General features: G+C 43.8%; 1 protein-coding gene across 8 annotated transcripts in view; it reads right to left on the bottom strand.

The window, feature by feature from the left end:
- Positions 1–23,217, bottom strand: part of PPFIA2 (protein tyrosine phosphatase, receptor type, f polypeptide (PTPRF), interacting protein (liprin), alpha 2) — a 414,803-nt gene that overhangs the window by 284,244 nt on the left and 107,342 nt on the right. For 2 of the 8 annotated variants that reach the window (XM_015413721.1, XM_015413717.1), the window contains exon 3: positions 11,075–11,111. The exons of the other annotated variants lie outside the window; for them this stretch is intronic. In XM_015413721.1, the coding sequence (XP_015269207.1) occupies positions 11,075–11,111 (37 nt within the window). The remainder of the gene's footprint in view (positions 1–11,074; positions 11,112–23,217) is intronic. 8 annotated transcript variants of the gene reach the window in all.

Raw genomic sequence — 23,217 nt, 5'->3', positions numbered from 1 at the left:
TTCCCCATTATGGATGGTGAAGAACCATTTGATTTAGGCAAATCAAAGAAACTGGATTTTCTGTCATTTACTATTCTTTATATATCAGCTGCAATAAAGGAAAGAAATAGTTAATGGTAGCATATTATTTTTTCTGCTATACTTTCTCTTAGTTGTATGTTCTAAATTTGAAATGTGTGAAACAAATCAGAGAAATCAATGAGTTGCCCAGAAATGTTGTCAACATAAGCTAGCATTCCAGATGTTCTGTGCAACACTTGCATCATGATCTTTAAAATCACGGTATTTCTATAAATGGTATAGGGAAAAGGTACCGTTCATAAAGCTGATTAATTGTCTATACTCAAACCAAGAAGCAGCACTGAAAAATGTATTCTCTGTGTAAAAACTACAAATTTACTGATATTTTAGGGCTGCATTCAAATGTCACAACAAACTCCAATTAAACAAATAATTGTGATTGAACAAGGCTTGCTTGTGCACATATCACAATCCATCACCTTATTCCCTTCTCACCTGATCTGGAAAAAAAACCCTCCCATTCTCCATGACATACAAATGAAGGCACCATACTTCCCCAGATTTTCCCAGATTAATCAGTGGTTGAGAATTTCATTTTATGGGGAGTAAACAAACTCCAGTTCACCTGGGTGTCTGTATTTGTACATCAAAGAATTTGTTTCAAATCAGGAATCCTTAAGCATGCTCCACACAGGGGGAAAAAAGTGAGAAATCAGGTAAGCATCTGCATAGTATCAAGTCATACTTTTGAAGATCTCAGCTCATTGGAGCTTGTTGTGATGTCTGAACATCTTTTCTAACAAGGGAGGGGCTGCTTTAATTTGACTGAAACACAGTAATGGAACAACTGTGCAAGAAGCTTCCTGCAATACCACTTAAAATGTGAGAAGCAAGCCAAATGACAAAGAAAAATATGTTGTATATCAACACATCCCCTGCACGCACTGGAGAAGACCCTGATGCTGGGAAAGATTGAAGGTCAAAGAAGACGGGGACGGCAAAAGATGAGATGGTTAGACAGTGTCACAAATGCAACGGACATGAAATTGAGCAAACTTCAGAGGACGGCGGAAAACAGGAAGGCCTGGCGTGATCTGGTCCATTGGGTCGTGAAGAGTCGGACTCGACTGTGCAACTGAACAACAACAAAAATTTCAAGGGCTTCTAGGACTACTATCTTATATACAGAACCAGCACAACAGACTAGCCATTGCAAACAAGGTTCTGTGTTCTTAAGACAACTTATACTACATCAGGAAACAGTGAAAGAACAAAGCAAGAACAATAAAAATGAACAGAGTAAAATATTCAAAAACAGCAATAATATCCTTTAAAGTGACACTTAAAACAAACATGATAAAACTGTTAATAAATAAGAAATGAACTAGCACAGATAAAACAGTACAGAGACTCAAGCAGCAAAACACAATGCATGGAGAAACAATTTCACAAACAGTTAGAGGCCTGATCAGCAGCAAAGAGGTGGGCGTGGCAGCAGGGGGGGTGGACTCCCACCAGGTCTTTAGGATTCATTTTCTCACTTGTCTGAAAACAGACAACATATTCTGATGTGTCATTTGGACTAGCATTGTCATTAAGTAGCTTCCAAGTGCTTTGTATAACTAGTGACCAATACTGACAAACTCAGAAATTCTCTACATGGAAGGACCCAAACAATAGCACTGTGCCCAAAGCCATTTTCACACAGTATCTGAAGCTACTACAGAGCAGCATGGTGGAAGAAGCTGAGCCAGGGTAGAAAGCACGTTACATCGTCTTGAGTGATAAGGATTTTAAAAAGGTTCAGATAAGGCTTAAATGGGCAATGGAAACGAGATGGAACTATTTTTTCTCTGCAAGCCCTTTACCGCTAAGAATATATCAATTGATCCAGTTCTCAACACTGACAAATATGTAGATGCTTAAATCTGGAGACCAGAGCCATGACCAGACAATAAAACATGAGAAAATACCCAAGTTTGTAGAAAAAGATCATTTAAAAAAAAAAACACATTGGGAGTGAATACCACAATGCTAGAAGTAGCTACTATAGCTTTAAGAACTGAATTTCCTCAGTGGCCATTGCTAGGCAACAGCCTTGGTTTCTGTCAGTAAAAAGTGGGGGGAGGGCCCCTTCCCAGGGCTGTTTTTGCCTTTGTGGGAGGACTCTTTGGGGTAGGGTTGCCAGCCTCCAGGTGGACCCTGGATATCTCCAGCTTTTACAACTGATCTCCAGCCAACAGAGATCAGCTCCCCTGGAGAAAATGGCTGCTTTGGAGGGTGGACTCTATGGCATTATATCTTGCTGAGGCCCCTCCCCTCACCAAACCCCACCCTCTCCTGGATCCACCCCCAAAGTCTCCAGGTATTTTCCAACCCAGACCTGGCAACCCTACTTTGGGGCCAGGCTTGGCACCAACTGCTAGACAATTTGCTACCACATGACTTGCACAGCTCACCCAGAACTAGCTGCTTTCTAGTTCAACAGCAGCCCCCCTCCCCAACAGCCAGTGTGGTGCAGTGTGGTGCAAAACTAGGATCTGGGAGATGCAAATTCGAATCATCACTCTGCTGTGAAGGCTCACTGTGTGACTTTGGGTCAGTTAACGCACTCTCAGCCTAATTTACCTCATGGGGTTGCTGTGAGGATAAAAAGGAGGAGAATCATATAGGCTGCTTTGGGTCCACATTGTGGATAAAGAGTAGGTGTAAATGAAGTAAGTAAATAATAAACATAGTTGAAGAGGGTGTCAGATAAAAGGTAGGCTGGTCAGTGCTTAGGAAGGAGAGAAGGAAGCAGGAAAAAGTCAGGGTATGAGTGCTGCCAGTAATGGGAAAGAGGAAATACTGTGGGGAAGAGGATACAGTGGAAAATGAGGTGCCTCCTTGTAAATCCTTGCCCATGCAACTTGGCATGGTCTGGCAGCTTTCACCACACAACTAGGCCATTATTTTCCTAGATCAAGGGGGAAAGTGAAGGGGGAAAGCTTAAGATGGGGGGGGGCAGATAAAGGTAGATTGGCTGGAATGAGAGAAGGATGCAGGAAAAGGGGACAGGCCTTAGGAGCTTTCACAGAAGGCAAACAGAAAATAGTGGGGGAAGGGAAAGTGAGATGCCCCTGCAAGTCTTTCTGGGTGCCTCACTTGTTTAATTCTAATGTTTGTCTCCCATTGTTCTTCCTGTACTTGTGCAATTAGATGCCAGCTCAAACAGCCACATTGGGTGGTCTATTAAGAATCTGCTTATTCATATTATTTTACTACTTTCACTGTAACAAGATATATATCTCTTTGACGAATTTAAGTTTCCTCAAAGAGAATGATGTGGGGAAATATACTGTGACATTTTAAAAGGTAGAAACAAATTCTTTATTAAATGTCCTACACTATGAAGTATGTTCATAATTTTATGAGTAGAAAACATCAGTATGTTTCATAAGAAAAACTTCCTTCTTTGTCCTTAGGGATTCCCCACCCGCAACTCTTTCCATAATAAACTGCAATTTATTCTACCACTTCTGACATATTTATCTTTAGGAATACAGCATTTGCACAAGATGATTCACCTTTCTATTCAGACACATTAACTGTTTCATCTCCAATTTACTGAATGGATTCAATGAAAGCCCAACAGCCTTTTATTTATTTATTCAAATTTATACCCCACCCTCCCCGCCAAGGCAGGCTCAGGGTGCCTTACACAATAAAAGCATAATAACAATAAATACCATAGAGATTTAAAACATTAATTAAAACAATGTTACATTAATATTAAAGTGCTAGCAGTTATATTATAATATCATATAGATGGCGTTATACATTCTGTAGATTAACTTGGTATACAGCACACTGGTCTTTCTTAAATATGGTCAGCGAGCACAGGCTGTCAGTGATAGACCAGGCACCAGGTGATGGTAGTAAAGATGGTGATGGTAGTGGCAGCTCCTAGTTGAAGGCCTGGTGGAAGAGCTCCATCTTGCAGGCCCTGCGGAACTGTAAAAACGGATAGCTTTCATGCATTTGTTCCCACTATTTCCTCAGCTTTGTAAAAAAAGTATGCAGCCTTTCATGGTATCAAACATTTTAAAAAATGAATGAAAGCCTTTAAATCCAGGGATACTCGATCTCTCTTCTGTTTGGATTGTAATGTTCATACAGCAAACACATGAAATGTTCAAAATTGGATAATAAATGATCTCCATGAATGCAATTTCACACTGTTTTCCCATCCCCATCCCTCGTATATGTCCATCATATTTGTACATGTTGAAAAAAGCCAACAATAAAGTAAATATAGGTGCTTTGATCCTGCTGAGGTGTGTTCATGAAGGCAAGGGAAGCTTCTACTTCTTTCTCTATTCTAGTCTTGTCAGTTTTGCCAGCTTGACTCAGCATTCATTCATGGCAGTGTTCAAGTCTAATTCCAACTATTTTACAGTGCATTCCTTCACTGCTTATCCCATAGATGATGTCCTATCCAACCCATCCACCCAATGGATTGGATGCACACACAAAAAAATTCCTTACGAGTGATGTTTTTCTTGGTCAGTATCTTAACACTTATAGGATATGTGGAGAAGTATGGCTTGTATTTATAGAACCAAACCTTGGCCTTTTTGACTCCCTGCCTGACTCCCGAACACCTGTATTAACTAGATCCCATGTACATGTTCTTGCACTGCTAAACCCACTAGACTGTAGTTCTATCCAGTAAGATCTAAGTACAAAAAAACATGGTTAATGCTACCAATGGTACAAGCAAGACAACAGCACCCAAAAACTCTAAAATCTTTTAAATGATGGAAATGTCACCACTGTGCAGACACAAAACTATCTGAAATGCTACTCATGTTGAATTACAAACAATCAAGGCAATCAAATGAGGTGCTCTATTTGACAACAAAAAGAGCACTGAGAGCCAGGTAAGTCTGATATGTGAACATCTGCTTTATGAACTTCAAATCATCCATGACTACATGACTAGAAAGAAGACATCTCTTGAGGCATGCATGAGCATTCTGAAACAGAAAGGGCTTTAAGAGGAGAGCAAGAATAATGACTGTGAGCAGGTATAAAGGCATCGCTTCATAAAAGCATGGAGAAAGACTGATTAAATAGGAGCTTAAATTCTGTGGTTTAAACATTAAAACAGTATGAAAAGGCACTGCATTAGAAAAGGTAAGGAGCCAGTTTTCTTAGGGTAGCCAGCTCCAGATTGGGAAGTTTCTGGAGATTTGGAGGTAGAGCATGATATAACTGGAACAAAGCATTATTTGCAGCCATATTTCCTACTAAAGGAACTGGACTCTTCACAGAATGTTTCAAGGTAAGCACGACTCTGTCTAGACTGGAAAGTACAAGGCATCACCTCTGTATATAACCAGTAATCAGTTATATATTGAATTAAAAGTGTCTTGATTTCCTTAAAAAACCCCAAAACGACTGCACCAAATGTGCATATATATTTGAACTTCTGTACCTGCCTATACATTTGCTACTAGTAGATGGATGTCTTGGTTTCATATGAATAACTGGTGTGCTTCCAAATTCTTAGAATGCATAGCAATTAACTTTAATCAATGATTAAGGCCTGGTAGGATTGCCTGCTGTTGATGACAGTTTAATTTTTTCTTTTAACTGGCTGAGACTGTGAGGTTAAGAGGTTGGTTTAAAACCTGCTTGACCCTGGATCTCCCAGAATGCAAATATCTGATCTATTATTTTTTTCAAAATACTAGAATTGCAAAAGCAATTTGCATATGTGGATTAATCCTGCATTGACACAGAAACCGATCTGAAGCACATATGGTTTGGCATAATATCAGCAGCAGAATGCTTCAAATACAAATTAGTGTACCATCCTAGCTGTAGCTATAAAGAATGCAGGAAGGATTTTTATAGTAATGTATTTTTATCACAATAATGAAGCACATTCAACTGCATATTTCTACAACTGCATATTTGCATATAGAAGCTTCTTGGTTTTTTCATAATTAAAAAGTGGCTTAGCAAGAACAAAATGCAAAGCCATTCATAATTAAGAATAAAAACATTTTTAGCATATGCATGGCTTTCTAAGGTTCTGCTCCTGTGCGCTCCTGCAGGAAATGACCCCTGTCAATATCTGTATGTGACCCCTCACCTAGATTATCTGGAGGTATGTGAGTGACACCCAGCTCTACCTACTGATGGACGAGGCGTTACAAGCCATGGCTGGATGGCTATGACAGAGTTGACTGAAGCTAAATCCATCAAAGATGGAGGTCCTGTACCTTGGTCACAGGGGATTTGGTCAGGGAATCAAGCTCCCAAACTTCGATGGGGATCCATTGGTGCCTACATCAGGGGCAAAGAGACTGGGGGTGTTCCTGGATGCCTCCCTTTCTATGGAGACCCAGGTCACTTCCACTGCCAGGTCTGCCTTTCTCTATCTGAGACAGATCAGGTAGTTGGCCCCATATCTCACTCCCCAGGACCTAGCTACAGTGACTCATGCAATGGTCACTTCTAGAGTGGACTATTGTAACTTCCTCTGTGCAGGGGTCTTGTTGTAGAAAAAGAGCTGCCGGAGCTCATTAGCATAACTCATTAGCATAACTTATTTGCATATGCCACGCCCCCTGACATCACCGGAAGTGACAGAAGGCCACACCCCCTGACATCACCGGAAGTGTGTCAGAAGGCCCGGCTACTTACCCTCCTGCTTCATCCTCATTCCCAAACGGAATGAGGATCGAAGCAGAGGGCGGGGTAAAGAAGGGGGCGGGGCTTCACCACGTGACCGCCCCGCCCCCTAGAGGTTCTCTTCCGGAGCTCCGTACCTGAGAGCTCCCCCCCGACTAGAGCCCTGCCTCTGTGTGGTGCTGCCCCTAACTCTGCTTCAGAAGTTGCAGCTAGTGCAGAATGTGGCAGCATGGGTGTTGCCTGTAACGCCTGTGCAGACTCGTATCCACCCGGTGCTGTGTGAACTGCACTGGCTGCCTATTGAATTCTGGATTTGTTTCAAGGTGTTGGTACTTACCTTTAAAGCCCTATATGGCCACGGGCCAGCATACCTTAGAGACCGCCTCTCCCCATATGAGTCTTGTAGAGCACTGAGGTCCACAAACCAACATCTCTTGGTGGTCCCTGGCCCCAGGGATGTCCGACTAGCCTCCACTCAGTGGAATGAACTTCCATATGAGATCAGGACCCTGCAGGACTTATTGCAGTTCTGCAGGGCCTGCAAGACAGAGCTCTTCCACTAGGCTTTTGGTTGAGGTGGCGGACGTCCCCTCCAATCTCCCACCAGTGGCCTGAATCTGAATAGACACTGAGGCACCCACCATTGTATTTTAAACAATCTGAATTGACATCTGATCTATATGTTTTTACATGGTATTTTATTATTTTATCCTGTTTAAACTGTCATTTTAACCACCCCCAAATCTCCAGGAATTTTCCAAAGTGAAGTTGGCAACCCTAACTGCTTGCCAGGTCTGAGTTGATACCCTGAAGTGCTGGCACCAAGGGAAAGCTTGGTCTTCGTCTGCAGCAATGTGAGAGGCTGCTTTGGATGACAAAATACCTTGAACCAGCCTTGTCTGTGTATCTGCCACAGAAATCTTGCATGCTGCAAGGGATATGGGGAATGTTCTAGTCTAGTGTATGTATTCAGCACACAAAAATCAGCACTGGACTACCTACTGACTTCTGAGAATGTGTCCTAGGGTACATGCAACAGTCATGGGTGGCTGTGCAGTAGAGAAGATTTTTTTTTTTTTGCACTGCTAAGCCTATGTTTCAGTAGTTTTTCTAATTAATGTGCCTCTGATAAGCTTTCAAAAAACCCTGGATTTCCCAGAACATCCCAGAACATAGTATGAAAATCTCTGTATCATGTTTGTGGGTATTTGATGGTTAGCAATAGTTGACATTAAATGCTCTCTTCAAATCTTAAAGCATTTGATAGTTAACATGCAAAGGTGTTTATTATGTGGAAGCGTATGATTTCACTTTAAAGCCTCACACAATCAAAACAATCAGTAGCAGCCAGCAGACCTGTAGCCAGTCAGTCTAAAACATTTGAATATTTTGAGCTAAAAATTACACGGGAAAAAATTAGAGACTAGCTAATATTTGTAGATTTTTATTTCAGCTCTACCAAAGTTTGGGAAGTTGTCTCTAAGTTTACAAACCTTTTTGGTAGCCCACACTATCATTGTAGCCATTTAATTAAAAAGATGGCTTTCATCTGGATAAAGTGGCAATAATTGAAATATGAAAAGTGAATGTGGTAACCACGCCTGAACAATAGTGGCTGCCAACAGATGCTGGCTGGAGTAATTTGATCTTCAAAAAAGAAAAGAAAAGAAAAGAACGAACTTAGAAGAATAAAGGGAGCAATAAATAATAAAACAAAACATTTCAAAATGCAAACAACTAAGCAGGAGAGGAATATTTTGGGCATCAAGTTTCTGCCACTACAGACCAAAGTATCAGCAAATCATAGAACAACAGATGGTCAAATTCTACTGAACATCTGAAATATAGCAACATACGGGGGGAGAGGGAAGACTAGAGGATCAACAGATTTGATATTTTTGACACAAACATGCACAAAGGCCCATTTCTAACCTTGGTGGCCATCTTCACTTTCTTGGCCCGGGCCTGCAGACATGCTTCCTCAGCTGCAGCCACTGCAGCTGTCAGTGGGGCTCAGTGAGGTGAAGTACACTTGAAGCACCACGCCCTTCCATATTGTCCAGCCCTGCAGTTAAGATTTGTGTCACAAAACCTGCTCTATGTGCCCCACAGGAGGTGATGGCAGCTACAAGCATGGACGGCTTCAAGAGGGAATTAGATAGACATATGGAGCAGAGGTCCATAAGTGGCTATTAGCCACATGATATAGATAGGAGTCCTACGTCTGGGGCAAGTGATGCACTGTATTCTTGGTGCTTGGGGTGAGACAAAAGTGGAAGGGCTTCTAGTGTCCTGGCCCCACTGATGGACCTCCTGATGGCACCTGGTATTTTTGGCAACTGTGTGACAGAGTGTTGGACTAGATGGGCTATTGGCCTGATCCAACATTGACTTCTCTTATGTTCTTATATAGGTGTTACTGGGCCAATGAGCAAGCACAAAGGCCAAAAGTGCTAGCCTCAAACCAAAACCAACTGCATTGAATAAGTAAAGACTCGGGCTTGATTCTCACTTAATGTTTTTTTAGATGTCATGGATATCTGAGTACAGAAGCTTGTCAATCATGAAAGATACTTGTGTAACAGTTTGCAGATGTCTCTTTTGAAATACCCCCAAAATAAATTATTCTTTCCCATGCCTGTTCTGATTTTTTTAAAGGAATGCATGCTGAATTACACTATCAACTCCCTTGTATATTTGGCATTTGATTACTCAGACCAGAAGATCAAATATACAGTGAGAACTAGCCTCCAAACAAAGATTAGTTTCCCTTTGAATTTTTGCCTCCCTAGTTTTGGTAAGTGAAACCAACACTGTAAGTACTTGCAACCACCATCCATGCATTATGCCCCATCAATGACTATACATAATGTAATTAATGTTCTAGGCTCATAAGCACAGGAAAGATGAACAACTTTTAATCTATGTAATTACCATGTATCACCATTCTTCAAGCTTTCTAGGCTAACAGGATCCTGTAAACAGTACAGTTGTTAATGAGATTACAATTTCCTTAAGAAACAGCTCAAACCATGAAAGTCTTAATATGCATATCAAAGCCTAAAAGGTAATGCACTGTGTATAACAGAGAGGCATGACTCCTCACAATATGCTGTTTAATAAAACTAATAAACTCAGTGGCATTCAGGCACTAATAAGCACCCTTGATTTCTATCCCATGACTGATAAAGAACACTCATACTACATTTCAAATGAGTTGGACACTGTTATGAACATATTTAACTTGCTTTTCAGGCAGATTGCTGAACTGCATGCCAGTCCCATAACATTTCAAAATATAAGAATAACATTGCTGCCATACGATTATAAAACAATCTACCAGTTTCATTAACTTCAATGGTGATTACTAGGGATGGGCATAAACCAGTTCACGAACTAAAGTTCATGATGAATTTTGGCCAGATGCCATTCGCAAACTGAAGTTCATGGCAGATCAATTGGCACGAACTTTCCAGAAATTTTCAAGCAGTTTGTGCGGTTCGTGAATGGATATTTTTCCAGACAGACTGTCTCCACTCAATCAAAATATTTACCAAACTTCTTGTCAGTTTCTAGTAGTTTTCACCCCTTTGCCCACGTTCCTTTGTGTTCCTTCCCCATTTTCATGCACAGAGCTTGCAAGATCCCCCCCAGCTTTGATTTGTGACTCTGTGCTTTAAGATCAGTTCTTTTAAGCTTGCAATGCCAGTGGCACTGGGTTCTGCTGGGCACTCTGTACATTGCACTGGTTCTGCTGAGCTTGCAAAAATGCCCACCCCACATTCAGTTTCTACTTCAGAGATTCTCTGGTTTGACCTTAATCCTGTTGGGTTTGCACTGCTATAGTGGCACTGGTTCTGCTGGACACATTGCACTGGTTCTGCTGGGCTTACAAAAATGCCCCCCTTGGATTGTGATTGAGCCGGCATTGCCACATAGGCACTGGGTTCTGCTGAGCACTAGTACATTGCACTGGTTCTGCTGGGCTTCCAACTCTCCCTTGCTTAGATTGTGATTCTGTGCTTGACATCAATCCTGTTGAGCTGGCATTGCCACATTGGTACTGGGTTTTCCTGGATACTCAGTGATTGTACTGGTCAGCTGGCACAAAGTTTCCATGAACTTTCAAGCAGTTTGTGGCAGTTTGTGCTGGCTCATGACATTTCCAGACAGACTATCTCTGCTCAATCTAAATGTTTACCAAACTTCAAAGCAACAGGGGATGCATAACTTGGAGTAGCATCTGGGGGAAGTCCCCTGTGACTTTGATGTCTCTAGCTTGCACAGGATCTGTTCTATACACTCCTGTACCTCTCCCTGTCAAAATGACTGCCTGTCATTTCCCTAGAAAGCACTTTCCTGAGGGCACTGGGGGGGAGTGTAACTTGGACCCTGTAATTCCAAATCTTATCAACATGGAGGGCAGGTAGTGGAGAGTCAGCCAGAGATCCTCTGTGAGTGTGGTGTCTCTAGAATGCTGGGGAGCCATGCTACCACATCACAAACCTCACAAACCAAACCAGTTCATTTGGCAGCTAAAAGTTCACGATAGTTTACGGTTCATGAACCAAACATCCCATGAATCATGAACTGCATTTGCCTGATTTGTGTCCATCCCTATTTATTGCAGTTTTGTTCAATTGGCAAGTAACAGTACAGTGTGTAAGAATGCACCACTAAATTTATATGATGATGATGATGATGATGATGATGATGATGATGATGATGATGATGAGGAGGAGGAGGAGGAGGAGGAGGAGGAGGAGGAGAATTCCTGGAATAGAGCTGTGCTACCAGTAGCCCACAACCACAATCTGACCATTAAAAATCCATTAGACATCCCAGGGTAGATGCCTACTTTTAACTAAGCAGTCTAGCCGTCTATATGACTGTAGCAGTCTTATAATTTTCCATCTTGGTTGCAATAAGCTGAGGTCAGTTAAAGTAAAGTTAAAATGGGTGGTACAACTCTGGAAATCCACCCTTTTAGAAATTACCTCTCTAACTTCCACTGCTCAATGAACAGGATAATCATGTCCCATGCTAAATAAATAATACCCTGGATAGCAATTAAGCACAACGTTTTAAAACTCTAATCCCCTCTGGTACTGAAATGGAGATGGTTGTGTAGTACCATCCAAGGGGGTAGAGCTACCATGCATTCTTAAGTACAAGTTTTGTAACTCTTGGTTCAGTTGAGGATTCTGTTTTATTTTAAAACTAGGAGTAATGCCCATTGTGGGAAGAGATCTAGAAGGAAGCTCCAGATGTGTATCCCGACTGTGGCTGGTGAGGCGGCAGAGAGAAGTGGAAAATGGAGGGAGGCAAGCCATGTTTCTTTCCTTCTGCTTAGCTATAAGGCAGGGGTGTCTCAAGTCATTTTGCTGCCCCAAGTGGGTAGAATGGGAGAACAGCCTCATGGTAACAGATATGGTTCTCTCCACCTCTGACTTATTTTTTGAGGGTGAGGGGGGCAGTGTTCACTCTAAGCTGAGTTAGTGTGAGCTAGCTCACAGTTTTTCAGCTTCCAGCTCACACATTTTTGTCTTAGCTCAGGGAGGATGGCTCCAAAGCAAACTAATTTATGCAGCAGCCAAATCGCTCACTCACAACTTTAATGCCGGTAGCTCACAAAGTAGAATTTTTGCTCACAAGACTCCACAGCTTAGAGGGAACATTAATGGGGGGTTTTATGCAGTGGCAGCTAAGGTAGAAAAGCACCTCCTCCTGTGCCATGTTTTCTGGGTTCCAAGGGTCTGGAAAGTAGTTCCATAGCTGATTACACAGTTGCCAACTCTGGGTTGGGAAATACCTGTAGATTTGAGGGGTAGAGCCTGGGGAGGGCAGAATTTGGGGTGGGGAGGGACCTCAGTAGGGTATAATGCCATAAAATCCACTGCCCAAAGCAACCATTGTCTCCAGGAGAACTGATCTTGGTCATCTGGACATCAGTTTTAATAGCGGAGGGAGGCAAGCCATGTTTCTTTCCTTCTGCTTAGCTGTAAGTGGGTAGAAGTGCTCCAAGTGGGTAGAATGGGAGACTAGCCTCATGGTAACAGATATGGTTCTCTCCACCTCTGACTTATTTTTTTGGGGAGGGGTGTGTTATGCCGTGGCAGCTAAGGTAGAAAAGCGCCTCCTCCTGTGCCATGTTTTCTGGGTTCCAAGGGTCTGGAAAGTGGTACCATAGCCGATTACACGGTTGCCAACTCTGGGTTGGAACATACCTGTAGATTTGAGGGGTAGAGTCTGGGAAGGGCAGGGTTTGGGATAAGGAGGGACCTCAGCAGGGTATAATGCTATAGCATCCACTTCCCAAAGCAGTCCATTGTCTCCAGGAGAACTGATCTCGATCATCTGGACATCAGTTTTAATAGCTGGAGATCTCCAGGTGCCACCTGGAGGTTGGCTTATGTTAATTTGGGGCTATGCATTCACAGCTAATGTAGAAAAGCACCTCCTCCTGTGCCACGTTTTCTGGGTTCCAAGGGTCTGGAAAGTGGTACCATAGCCGATTACACGGTTGCCAACTCTGGGTTGGGAAATACCTGTAGATTTGAGGGGTAGAGCCTGGGGAGGACAGGATTTTGAGTGGGGAGGGACCTCAGCAGGGTATAATGCCATAGAATCTACTGCCCAAAGCAGCCATTGTCTCCAAGAGAACTGATCTGGGTCATCTGGACATCAGTTTTAATAGCTGAAGCCCTGACTGCTATGTCACATTGGCTGTCATACAGGGGCCATCTCAGCAGGATATAAGGACACAGAGTCCACCATTTTCTCCAGGGGAATTGATCTCTGCCATCTGGAAAGCAGTTGTAATTCTGAGTGATCTTTAGCCCTCACCTGGAGATTTGAAACCATGGTTTCCCCCAACTGACACTAAGGGGAAATTTATTTTACCTCAGAACATCAACAGCAAACTGTTTAGAATGTTAGAGGGAAAGGCCAGTGAGACCGCATATGCAAACGACCTTTGTGTTCCGAGGCAAAGGCGAATCAGGCCACATATGCAAATGACCTCTGTGTTCTGACTGGCTGTGGGGTGGAGAGGAACAGCAAACTGTTTATAATGTTGGAGGCAGGACTCAGACAAAGCAGCCAGTTGATAGGGAGACCCTCTGAATGACAGATCAGAGAGCGAACTGATTTTGGAGTGTGTTGGAATGTTCAGGGGAGTTCATAACGAAAATAGAATTATATATACCGGAGGATACACAGAGAGTAACACTGGAAAACTACAACATTGCACTTTCCCCCATTTCCTTATTAATATATGTTTCCTTATTTTTATAATAAAGACTGTGTTAAATGTGATTAAAAACCAGTACAAACAAGCATCTGTCCAAAAATAGTTTTTGTTGGGAAACTGCTGAAAATGAAAGCAATAAATGGGTGTATACCTACTGAGCAAAGTGTCGCTTTTTAACAAGGGTGTTAAAAATTGAAGCTACAGACATTTTAAAAGCACTAGAGACTTTACACATCCTTTAATTAAAATATATTATTGTTGCTTGCTGGGGATTTTTCCAGTGGAATCCAGTTCCAAAAACAATTCTATCAATGCACCACACTCAAGTGACACAGTGTGACAAACACAAAAATTCACATTAGCTGAATCACAGCATATTCAACTATTTTACTGAACCAGAATGGTTTTGTATGTCTCATATGTATCATCAGCCACGATCTCCAGGACCATTTATTTTGGGGGCCTTGGTCAAAACACAGATCCTTTATCTCCCTCCCCTCCATTTGTTACCTCTAGTGTCAGCAGCTGCTGCAGGTCATCCTGCTCACTATCTCCATCTCAAGGTGAAGACAGATGGAAAGGGTGGCCTAGGCAGTAGTGGATGCTGTTGTTCTTTGTTCTTATAATCATATGTTCACCATCCTCAGACAGAAATTGATCTGGGGAGGGCAAGCAGTCTGTGATTACTCTTCCTCTTCAAGACAACACACCTACCTTTTGTTCACAAGTGATAACAACAATATTTGAAGGGTGACATAGGCTTCATCAGAAGCTCAGCCACACCAGAACTGATATTGAGCTATGGAACAAAAAAGTATATCCCAAAAAGTATAGAAAGAAACTGCATGCAATGGAAGATTTCCTTCTGACAGTATCTAAGATCTGTGAAAAGACAGAGCCAGAATGATCAATAGAACAGCACACATTATAGAAAGATGCAGCATGAAGCCAAATTTATCTGCATTTGGTAGAATGACACTTTTTAAACAGCATTTATTAATTGAGACATTTGTACCCCACTTTTCTTCTTGGCTCAATATAGCTTTATACAGAGAGAAGAAAACTGAATTATACTGGAATAGTGATACCGCTGGAGCCTGCAAATAACTACTACACATAGATTATATACACCACTTTCAACCACAATATTACAGAGAGAGTAATAATTAACTGGCAGTGATTATTTATTTAAAATGTTTATATGCCATCTTATCTTTACAAGCTCTAGGCAGCCAATAAGAGCAAAAGCTGCAAGGTCAAATCATCAAAAGCACCTACCAATACACAAATGCCCTTTAAAAACAATAAATGCAATTCAAAGTCAATACATAGAGTTAAAACACAGCATAAATATTATATATGCTTAGGACTGACCCAAGTTCCTGTTGCCCACCACCATTTGAAGCAGTGGCAAGAGAATAATAAAAAGGTAGTATTGCATGCAGCACTACCTCACCTTCAGTACAAAAAAACCCTCACAATTTTTTTACCATATTTCACCACAGAGTTTCTGACAACTCCTGGAGCTACTTGGTTTTATGCTCCAGTTTTTACTGGAAGTGATGCCCCCCCATGTGTCCCCCCATGTCCCTGCCCACAAACCTCCTGCCAGTTTTCAACCCTGTATATCCTGCACCAAATGCATTCTGGAACAAGACAGTCTTACATACTTTCCTGAATGCAGCAAACGAAGAAACAATATAGATTTGTCATTTATAATTGTCAGAATTATAAAAGGATGTTAATGAAATGAAAACCCTGCAGTCCAACTTAACTTTCTGTATTTCTGAGCAAATGGTTGCAAAGAAGTTCTTGAAATGTAACACACAAGCATAAAATCCACATATACCAGAAGGCTACCTTCTGTCTCTTAATGCTGTATCTTTACTACACTTATTGGAAAATATGGCATTGTATGGATTTTTTATACAACTGAATAACACAATCCTCATCAAATGACCAGCTAGCAATATGAAGAAAGTCCAAGGTATTCAGTGTTCATTGCTTTTGAAAAGGTTATTGTAATGTATTGAACTGATTACATGAATCACCTCATAGGACTCCCATGTTAAGCTTCGAGCCAGACCAGGGCTCCTCTGAGCGAACTTCCTATTGGTCGCTTCGTAACAGCGACCAATCAGAACGATACCATTCCCTAGGAGGGAAAGACTCCCATTGGTCTTTATTCTAGCAATCTCATTGGTTGTTATTTGTAAATAGGCGTGGCTACATTAGCCCGGTTATGTTTAAAAGGAGCATAAGCTCCCACTGTTTTCTGTTCTGGTTTCTTACTGAGTTAGTGCTTGCTCGTTACTTCCAATAAAGCTGAATCACTTGCTGAATCACTGTACGAGTCCTTTGTTAGCGCGATCTAACAATTGGCGACGAGGATGGGATGTTAGAGCAGGTAGGCAGCCCTGCGGACATCCACACTTCGGACTCGGAAGAAAGCGGGCAGAGCACAGCAGCCGATCCGGCGGAGGCGCCACCAGCTCCGGTGCCCAAGTCTCCCCCGATGGCTGGAAGCCAGAAGTTCGAGTGCTTCGAACCCTCCTCAGAAGACTGGGACTCCTACCTGTCCAGGTTCGAGTTCCATCTGGAGACCCACGACATCACCGATGAGGCGAAGAAACGAGCATGCCTCCTGAGTTCCTGCGGGAAGGGGACCTTCGACATAGCCAGGTCGTTGGTGGCCCCAACTGATATAAAGACTGTCACCTACGCTGACATCACGGAGAAGCTTAAGGCTCACTATTCTCCACAACCGTCGGAGATCGCCTGCCGGCACGCTTTTTACAAGCGGAACCAGGCCGGAGGCGAGACCATCGCAGATTTCGTGGCGGCCCTTCGCAAAGCCGCACGGCCATGTAATTTCCACAACGTGGAGGAAGCCCTCAGAGACCGTCTCGTCTGCGGTCTCAAAGATGAAAGGCTGCAACAGAGGCTGTTCGCCCGCACCACCCTGACCTGGGCAGTGGCCTACGAAGAGGCCGTGGCCGCGGAAGCAGCGGAGAAGTCCACGAAGGAGGTCCGCCAGCGGGTGGCAGAGCCCAGTATACACGCTCAACGAGACAGCGAGGGCGAAGACGCGGATGATGACGTCAACGCGGTTCGAGGCAAGCGGACCCCAGCGAAGACTACCAACGTCAAGCCTTGCTCCGGTTGTGGCGGGAAGCACCAGCGCGGCTCCTGTTGGGCTCGTGATGTCGACTGCAGAGCGTGTGGGCGGCGTGGTCATCTGGCCAGAGTCTGCAGATCAGCGAAGAAGGATCCCTCAACTAACAACCGGTCAGCGCAGAGGGGCACTCCAGTCAGCACCCAAGGCAAGACCCGTTCCTCAGCATCGGAAGCAAGCTGCCAGTTGACGGCGACCTTGTCGAGCGCATCGGCCGTAAATCGCACCAGCAGCCAGGGCAAGATCACCGTGACTCCACTCCTCGACGGCCGACCCTGTACAATGGAGGTGGACTCAGGATCGTCCGTGACGGTGATTTCTGCCGCGTCCTGGCGCCAGTTGTTCCCGAACCGAAGCCGGCGGCGGCTCCAGCCTGCGGGAACCAGAGTGTCCGACTTCCAGGGCAACCGAATTCCCTTGGCCGGACGGGACTCTGTTACTGTTGAGTATAAGGGGAAATGTGTTAAACTGTCATTCCTGATTGCAGAGGGAGACCGGGTTAACCTGCTAGGGTTAGATTGGTTTGAGCCATTGGGCATCGGTATTTCTGGGATTAACAGGATGTCTGAAAATAAATGGGGCATGCTGTACGACCTGTTCCCTGATGTATTTGCCGAAGGGTTGGGAAGGTACAAGGGCCCCCCGGTTGCGTTTGACTTAGATCCGTCAGTCAAACCTATTAGGTTGAAGTATCGGAAAGTACCTGTGTCTCTCAAACATAAGGTGGAAAAAGAGATTGACAAACTAGTTGAGCAAGGGGTTTTAGAGCCAGTACCATACAGCAAATGGGAGACCCCGATCGTAACCCCTGTCAAATCAGATGGGTCCATACGACTATGCGCCGATTACAAATGTACGATTAACAAGGCGCTGCAGCAACATTCGTACCCGGTCCCGGTAATAAGCCACATTTTGGCTTCCCTGGGGGGTGGCAAGATTTTCGCCAAATTTGACCTGGCCCAGGCATACCAGCAGTTGCCTGTCACCCCGGAGGCTGCCGAGGCCCAAACAATTGTAACCCACCAAGGGGCTTTTAAAGTGAACAGGCTGCAATTCGGGGTCAACGTAGCACCTGGGATTTTTCAGGGCCTCATGGAACGTCTACTAAGGGGGGTACCTGGCACAGTGCCCTATTTTGACGACGTGCTGATTGCGGGCGGGTCTGAACAGGAACTACTGGACCGGGTTAAAGAGGTCCTCAGGCGTTTTCAAAATGCCGGCCTCAGAGTTAAGCGCTCAAAATGCACGCTCGGGGTGGAAAGTGTGGACTTCCTGGGGTTTCGCATTGACGCAGAGGGAGTCCACCCCACGGATGAGAAGGTATCTGCAATCCAAAACGCCCCCAGGCCGGTGAGTAAGAAGGAGCTCCAATCCTTTTTAGGACTCCTGAATTTTTATCATGCGTTTTTACCGCATAAGGCATCAGTGGCGGCCCCTTTGCACGCGCTTTTGCACAAGGAGGCAAAATGGAAGTGGGGGCAGGCCGAGGAAAAGGCTTTTGTGGGAGTCAAGGAGCTGCTGACATCTAATGCCGTACTCACGCATTATGATGAACACAAGCTCCTGGTGTTAGCTGCTGACGCTTCACCGTTTGGAGTAGGCGCAGTTTTAAGCCATCTGATGCCTGATGGGAGCGAAGCGCCTATCGCTTTTTATTCTAGATCACTATCTGCGGCAGAGCGGAACTATGCCCAGATAGACAAGGAGGGTCTGGCGTTGGTAGCGGCTGTCAAAAAGTTCCATGATTTTATTTTTGGCAGACGATTTTTGCTGGTCACTGACCACAAGCCGCTACTGGGGATTTTTGCGCCCGATAAGCAATTGCCAAACATCATGTCCCCACGCATGCTTAGATGGGCGATATTTTTGCAGGCTTATGATTTTGACTTAGAGCACCGGCCTGGGAAAGCGATTGGGCATGCGGATGCCCTCAGCCGGTGCCCGGTGCCGGACATTGGCGCAGACCCTGCCCCCGCCTGTGAGGTCTTGGCAATTGAGGAGCTTCCTCGACCCCCGGTATCATCCAGGGACATTGCAGCACACACGGCCAAGGATAGCGTGCTGTCCCGAGTATTAAACTGGGTTTGGAGGGGGTGGCCGGTTGGAAGCGTTGAACCGGAGTTCGGCCCTTACAAAAGCCGTCAAAATGAACTATCCATTTCTAAGGGCTGTGTATTATGGGGGAACAGGGTGGTGGTTCCTGACAAACTCAGGACGAGAGTGTTAGAGTCGCTGCACGAGGGTCACCCCGGTATGGTACACACCAAAGCGTTGGCCAGAGGGTATGTCTGGTGGCCGGGGCTGGACAAAGAGATCGAAGAATGGGTACGAGGGTGTCCCAAATGCCAGCAAGTCAGACCCGATCCCCCACAAGCTACACCCCAAGGCTGGGAGTCATCTGGTAAACCCTGGGCCAGATTGCATATAGATTTTGCTGGCCCTCTCCAAGGGCAAATGTTCCTAATTGTGGTGGACGCTATGTCCAAATGGCTGGAGGTCGTGCATATGAAATCGACCACATCACTTGCTGTGATCCATGCGCTCCGCCGACTTTTTGCCACCCACGGGTTGCCTGACGTCATCGTCAGTGACAACGGGCCTCAATTTGTGTCTGAGGAATTTAGGCTCTTCCTCACGAGTAATGGCATACGCCAAATGACTTCGGCCCCTTTCCATCCGGCATCTAATGGCCAAGCCGAACGGATGGTCAGGACGGCCAAAGAGGCCCTGGGTAAAATGGACGAAGGGGACTGGAGCCAGAGGCTGGGCTCCTTTCTTTTGCTGCAGCACACCACCCCCTGTAGTGCTACAGGCCGTAGTCCGGCCGAATTGTTAATGGGGCGGAGACTCACGACCCGTTTGAACCGTATGCACCCAGACCTATCAGAAGATCAGTCCGAGCGTACCACTGCGCAACCGAAGGTGCGCATGTTTGAAAAAGGGGACAAGGTTTTCGCACGAAATTATGCAAACGGGCACTTGTGGCTTCCTGGGGTTATATCCGACTCTGTGGGTACTCGAATGTATGTGGTGCAGTTGGCTGACGGTCGAATCTGGCGGCGCCACATAGATCAGTTAAGGAGACGTTGGGCTAGGGACAGCGCTGACTCTCCGACGGCTGAATCCCCTGATGTCGAGTGGACACCCCCAGAGCAGGCGGTGAGTACCGAAAGGCCCGGTACTGTCCCCGAGTCAGGGCAGAACCCTGTGTGCGGGGCTGAAATCCCAGTCGAGTCTGTGCCTGATCTAGGCTGTAGTGAACCCCACTCTGACCCACAACCTTGTCTGCCCATGGAGCCTGCACCGCTCCGCAGGTCCCAGCGTTCGCGGCAAATGCCGACTTATTTGAAGGACTATGAGTGTAAATACTGTTGGAATAACTGATGTACAAAGGGTGATTGTATGTATGTAAATAATAAACAATTGGGATGATGGCTTAACTTAGGGGGGAGGAATTGTAATGTATTGAACTGATTACATGAATCACCTCATAGGACTCCCATGTTAAGCTTCGAGCCAGACCAGGGCTCCTCTGAGCGAACTTCCTATTGGTCGCTTCGTAACAGCGACCAATCAGAACGATACCATTCCCTAGGAGGGAAAGACTCCCATTGGTCTTTATTCTAGCAATCTCATTGGTTGATATTTGTAAATAGGCGTGGCTACATTAGCCCGGTTGTGTTTAAAAGGAGCATAAGCTCCCACTGTTTTCTGTTCTGGTTTCTTACTGAGTTGAGTGCTTGTTCGTTACTTCCAATAAAGCTGAATCACTTGCTGAATCACTCTAAGAGTCCTTTGTTAGCGCGATCTAACAGTTATAATATCTTTTCCTTATTAAATATGGTATAAATCTCAAGCAGTCCTTACTGCCACATGGTATCTATGCCTTCCTGTATTACATTATTTAAGCTTTCTGTTTTAATTGCTATGAGTACCACAAGGGAACATCTTTGAGGGAGTTGTTTTCATGACAACAAACAGTTCAGCTTTTGATAAATCATGATTAGAAGTTCAAGGTAGTTGTCCTTGTATGTAAAGGTATTTCAGGTATTTTTAGGTTGTACACAGATATATAAATATAACAATGAAATACCTTGGCAATGTAAACAGCTTTCAGAAAGCACAGTGTTCTGAAAAGCATTATAAACTGAATAAAAAGGTATAGATTTTTTTTAAAAAAATCAGATAAAGTTGTATTTAATTTTATAAAATGGAAACTAATCTGCAGAAAAATGTCCACGTTAACATAACCAGCTGAGAAAAAAATGATGCAAAAAAGCAGAACATCTGATTATGAATACTTATGATGGGATTTTCATAATGTTAGGATTTTTAAACCACTGAACTGTATAGGGTATACTGATTCTTCCTACTTAAGAGAATGTAAGCAACTATTTGACACAAAGAATAACAAAGGAAAGGGTACTAAAGGATAGTAAAGGATAGTAAAATGAATCTAAACACAGCATTTTCATAAAATGCTAGTGGATTTTATTGCCTTCCAATAATAGATTTTATAAAGGAATACTTTTACTTTTGGCTATGCCTAAGAATTGAACTATGGTAGCTAAAATTATATATGGAAAATATGACTCACATGCTTCTTCTCCTGTGCTTAACAATGTCTTATTCCTTTTTGAAGTGCACATATAAACTTGAGAAGCTATCGGCTTCATTTAGTATATTGGCTCCCTTTCCTGGCAGAGAACACTGAATATGTAACAGTTATAGAATTATTTCAACCACTACCAATACCTGCAGATCTGTTCATAAATTTCAAGTTACACATGTTTAAGCAATTGAAAGGTTGTAGTATCTCAATTCTGCAGGATGCTTGGCAGATGTTAAAAGTTTAGAAGATGAACAAAGGTCAAAAGGTTAACAGTGAAGAAATTGTGGCTAGCTGTTGGGCAGTGTAAGAAAGAGTAATGTAGTATGTATCTTAAACACAAAGAAAACGTTCTCTCTTCGCCCATGACATTAGAAACTGTGGTGTTCTAATTATATAGATTCTTGCAACCATAGATTCTTGGGTTCTGGTTTACAAAGTTATGGTGCTAGCCTGGCAAAACAAGAGACAGTTCCTTCCTAGGGCTTGGACTAAATGCTTGCAGTTAGTTCTACTAACAGCCAAGTTCTACTAATGCAGTGACTTGCACCCTACTATCATTTTCCACCAATGGAAATGCCCTCTTTTCATCAATAAAAAGGAAACAAATTTATGAATTCCTCCTTCCTGTTATGGACCCTCATGCTCTCTTGTTGTTTGTCTCCTGACCCCATTGAACAGAATTTTGGGGTGTTCAGTGGACTGCAGTGGGAGGAGAGGTGGGGAAATCCTGTTCTACACCCTTTGCACAACTTGTGGTGCATTGGATGCAAACCACTGATATTGGCTGTAAGACTGTAGATTCAATGTAACTAGCCCAAAGGAGTCAAAAAGAGTATACAAGGTGACACAGAGCTACCCCAATCTGCTGACACCACATTTCATTTGTACTGAGTCTATTAGTCACCCAATACAAGACTTTTAAATGTAGATCTGGTGGAGAAAGCTATTGCTGACACAGTAATGCTGACAGTGTTACTCTAGGTAGCACAGTGACATGCTCTTTTAGCATTCTAGAGCTGATGCATCTCTTGCTTGCCACAGCATCTGGCTAAGTTTCTAGACAACTACATCTGAAGTGAGATTTCGGCCAACTTCCCTGCCCTTGACCTCCATACACCAGGTATGTATACATGACCAATTCTGCATAACTTTCCCCCTCCCTCTCCAAATCTGTCACCACCTACACTGCTTTTAAGGAAAAGGTTAAAAGCTCCAGCCCACCTAAGATGTAGTCCATAAAACTAAACAAATCAGTTATGAAAGAGTCAATATACTTCTTCATTATGATGACTGATTTGGTTAAATCTGATCATCAGTATTTCAATACAAGGAACTATATGTAATTTTCAGATTTAGATCTGGGCTGTATGTTGGAGTAGCCTGATGTATTTACAAAGCTTCCAAAGGGCTACGGCTTCCTGCTTTCTCATTCTATGATGCACAAAGAAGATAAGTGAAAACAGAGAGTCGCCC

Source organism: Gekko japonicus, unplaced genomic scaffold, assembly GCF_001447785.1.
Source record: "Gekko japonicus isolate JY-2015 unplaced genomic scaffold, Gekko_japonicus_V1.1 scaffold649, whole genome shotgun sequence".
NCBI classification, from domain to species: Eukaryota; Metazoa; Chordata; class Lepidosauria; order Squamata; family Gekkonidae; genus Gekko; species Gekko japonicus.
Note: the sequence above shows the minus strand (reverse complement) of the source record. Positions and strands in the feature narration are given on the sequence as shown.